Genomic DNA, 2,855 nt, shown 5'->3' with positions numbered 1-2,855 from the left:
TGGTCTTATCGTCCCGAAATTGAAGAGAGAAGGAAGACAGGATAGGAGAAAGCCAGCCGTTCCGAGAACGAACGTTATCCCATCAGGATAAAATCCGCCCCGGGCGGGAATCGAACCCGCGGCCTAGCGCTTACAAGGCAGACGCACTACCAACTAAGCTAACTAGGCTGGCCCCACGGACTTTATCGTGAACATATGAGGTTCCTTCTTTGAACGACTGGCTTTCTGTTATCCTGTATTCCATCTTCGCTTTTTGGACGATAAGAACTCGATTACAAGTTCCCTCGGTCAAAGCTAATTATTCAGCTCAACTCCAAACACAAAAAGCCCACTCTGAGGCTTAGGTGGGCTAGACAGCCCTAAAGGATGAGTTAACAAACTCCTCCAGGGTAGAGGGCAAGTCATAGACCAAGGCCCAGACAAAGGATTCGGTGTATTCGGCGGTCCCTGTGTCCGATCCGATGACTGTTTGCGTTGAACAAACAGCCGCCTGAAATTAGAAACAGCGAACAGGCTTGATTGGTACACAAAAAAAACTGACCATCGTTACTTATATTATAAGAACAAGATCCATTCACTCATTCACATTTCATAGTTCACACACTGATCGTTCTATCTCGAGAACCACAACACCTAGAAAGCTGAAATTTGGTAGGAACATTCCTTTTATGGTCCAACGATAAGGCTGTCAAGGATCTAGTCAATCTTCTCTTTGAAACCTCTCTCCTGTCATCTGGATTCACTCTGGAGGAACCCCAAGTCCTTGCTGCTCGTATACATCGCATGATAAAGCTAGGTCTGGGAATAGAGGACGAGGATGAAGTACTGGTGATGATGTCAAGGCGGGAGATATTCAAGTTAAAATTAGATGATAAAGAACTTGCCTACATGTACAGTGACATTCGAAAATACGCCCGGGTCTTAGCCCAAGCTCATAGAACCAAAACCAGTTTGTTTTGTACTTTACCCATTGAAATTCTGATAGATATTATTTGTAAAACCAGGCGTAGTTATCACAATGACTATAGCATCATGAAAACGGTTGCACTCAAGCACTTTGGTAAACCTTGATCAAAATCCCAAATCCAAGGCAACAAATTTCTATTCAGGGGCTAATCCCAAAATAAACTTCACAGTGCATGCACAGAAAATACATCATGGCTATTGTTTTTTCATGGAGATGGTATGAACTGCTCGGTAGAATGGGATTTCCCTCAATTTTTCACCATGGTAACTATTGGGGGAAAAAATATAACATTTGTACGTCAATTTTTTCTCGTTGCAAAAATGTTAATGAATGAATGAATAGATCACCTCCCTTTTTTAAGCTATCAAAATTTTGCTAACCAAAAGGAAACACGGAAAACATTTATTTTTATTTTTCATTGTCTCTCTTTTATTTTATTAAGTTAGGTACCTACCTATGTACAAATTATCACAAAAAATATACATAAATCACGAGTTTAAATCCCAAATTTAATATGTATACTATAGATAAGTATTCTACCTATCAAGATAGTTCTAAAACGTCTGCCTTCAAAGTAGGTTGCATAAGAGTGAACTGTATAGTTCATTCCTCCAAAGCGGTGACCATTTGATAAGCCAAAATTGAGGACGATAATTTTTGTTCGTAATAATAGGTGTGAGCAACAAGCCTAGTTGGCTTGGAGGGTCGCGCGTTTACTTTGTAAGCGCCAGGTCCCGAGTTCGATTCCCACGGACTTTTTTTTTTTTTAAGAGGTTTGACAGAAGGAACTGTAACTGCTTTGGTCTTATCGTCCCGAAATTGAAGAGAGAAGGAAGACAGGATAGGAGAAAGCCAGCCGTTCCGAGAACGAACGTTATCCCATCAGGATAAAATCCGCCCCGGGCGGGAATCGAACCCGCGGCCTAGCGCTTACAAGGCAGACGCACTACCAACTAAGCTAACTAGGCTGGCCCCACGGACTTTATCGTGAACATATGAGGTTCCTTCTTTGAACGACTGGCTTTCTGTTATCCTGTCTTCCATCTTCGCTTTTTGGCCGATAAGAACTCGATTACAAGTTCCCTCGGTCAAAGCTAATTATTCAGCTCAACTCCAAACACAAAAAGCCCACTCTGAGGCTTAGGTGGGCTAGACAGCCCTAAAGGATGAGTTAAACTTCTACAAATCCCTCGGTCAAACCTCTTTAAAAATGTGCGCGCTTCAATATGTTCACGTGTTGCTAATGATCTCGTCGATATTGAGATGGGAAATAAATCGCAGCCTCATCTGAAGAGCAGGACGCAACTTCCGAATGATCCCTTCCACTTCACTCTTCATTAGATCACCTGAAAATACACAACAGAAGTGAATTTCAAGCATAATTTCACCAAGTCACTTACTGGCAAAAAAAACGTAGGCACTACGTACAGGTCATGGGCTAAAAACCACTTTCTTGGAATTAGGGTACCCTAAAACGGATATTTCCAACCTTTCCCAATTTTGAAAATTTAGACCGATTACGATACTTTATCATTAGATCATTACATAGTACCTACTCGTTTAGCTTCGCTTTACCACTTTCGCATTACTTCAAGTTTTTCTTTTACAGCCATGCCTATATAAGAACGAAAAAGTTCGGACAAAATTTTCGCCCTGGCCGGGATTCGAACCCAGTACCTCCAGGTTGAAAGTCAGTGCTCTTGACCACTCCGCCACAGAGGTGGGCTTTACTTAATGTAATAGAAAGTAAAAATATGTGATTTAAACCATTATGTTTTCCTCTCACTCACCGACAAACATATACTTGATATGATACAGGAGGTCACAAATCTCATCCATATGAGACATGTGCACACTGTTCTTATCCACGCTCTCCAGAGCATTATAC

At 41.5% G+C, this 2,855-nt stretch overlaps 1 protein-coding gene and 1 pseudogene across 1 annotated transcript; one reads left to right on the top strand and one right to left on the bottom strand.

Moving 5' to 3' along the window:
* The window catches only part of LOC103520589, a 4,532-nt pseudogene extending 3,057 nt beyond the window's left edge, over positions 1-1,475 (top strand).
* A 465-nt stretch (positions 1,476-1,940) lies between these two features.
* LOC103520588 (mediator of RNA polymerase II transcription subunit 23) lies at positions 1,941-2,849 on the bottom strand. The gene is made up of 2 exons (XM_008485687.2): positions 2,758-2,849; positions 1,941-2,313 (listed from the first exon to the last, which is right to left on the bottom strand). Exons 1-2 carry the CDS (start codon positions 2,813-2,815, stop codon positions 2,198-2,200), a joined length of 174 nt encoding a protein of 57 aa, XP_008483909.1. The 5' UTR covers positions 2,816-2,849; the 3' UTR covers positions 1,941-2,197.
* Between the last annotated feature and the right edge of the window lie 6 nt (positions 2,850-2,855).

The sequence above is a fragment of the Diaphorina citri genome, unplaced genomic scaffold (genome assembly GCF_000475195.1).
Source record: "Diaphorina citri unplaced genomic scaffold, Diaci psyllid genome assembly version 1.1 scaffold3811, whole genome shotgun sequence".
NCBI classification, from domain to species: Eukaryota; Metazoa; Arthropoda; class Insecta; order Hemiptera; family Psyllidae; genus Diaphorina; species Diaphorina citri.
This window is presented reverse-complemented; position numbering and strand designations above follow the sequence as displayed.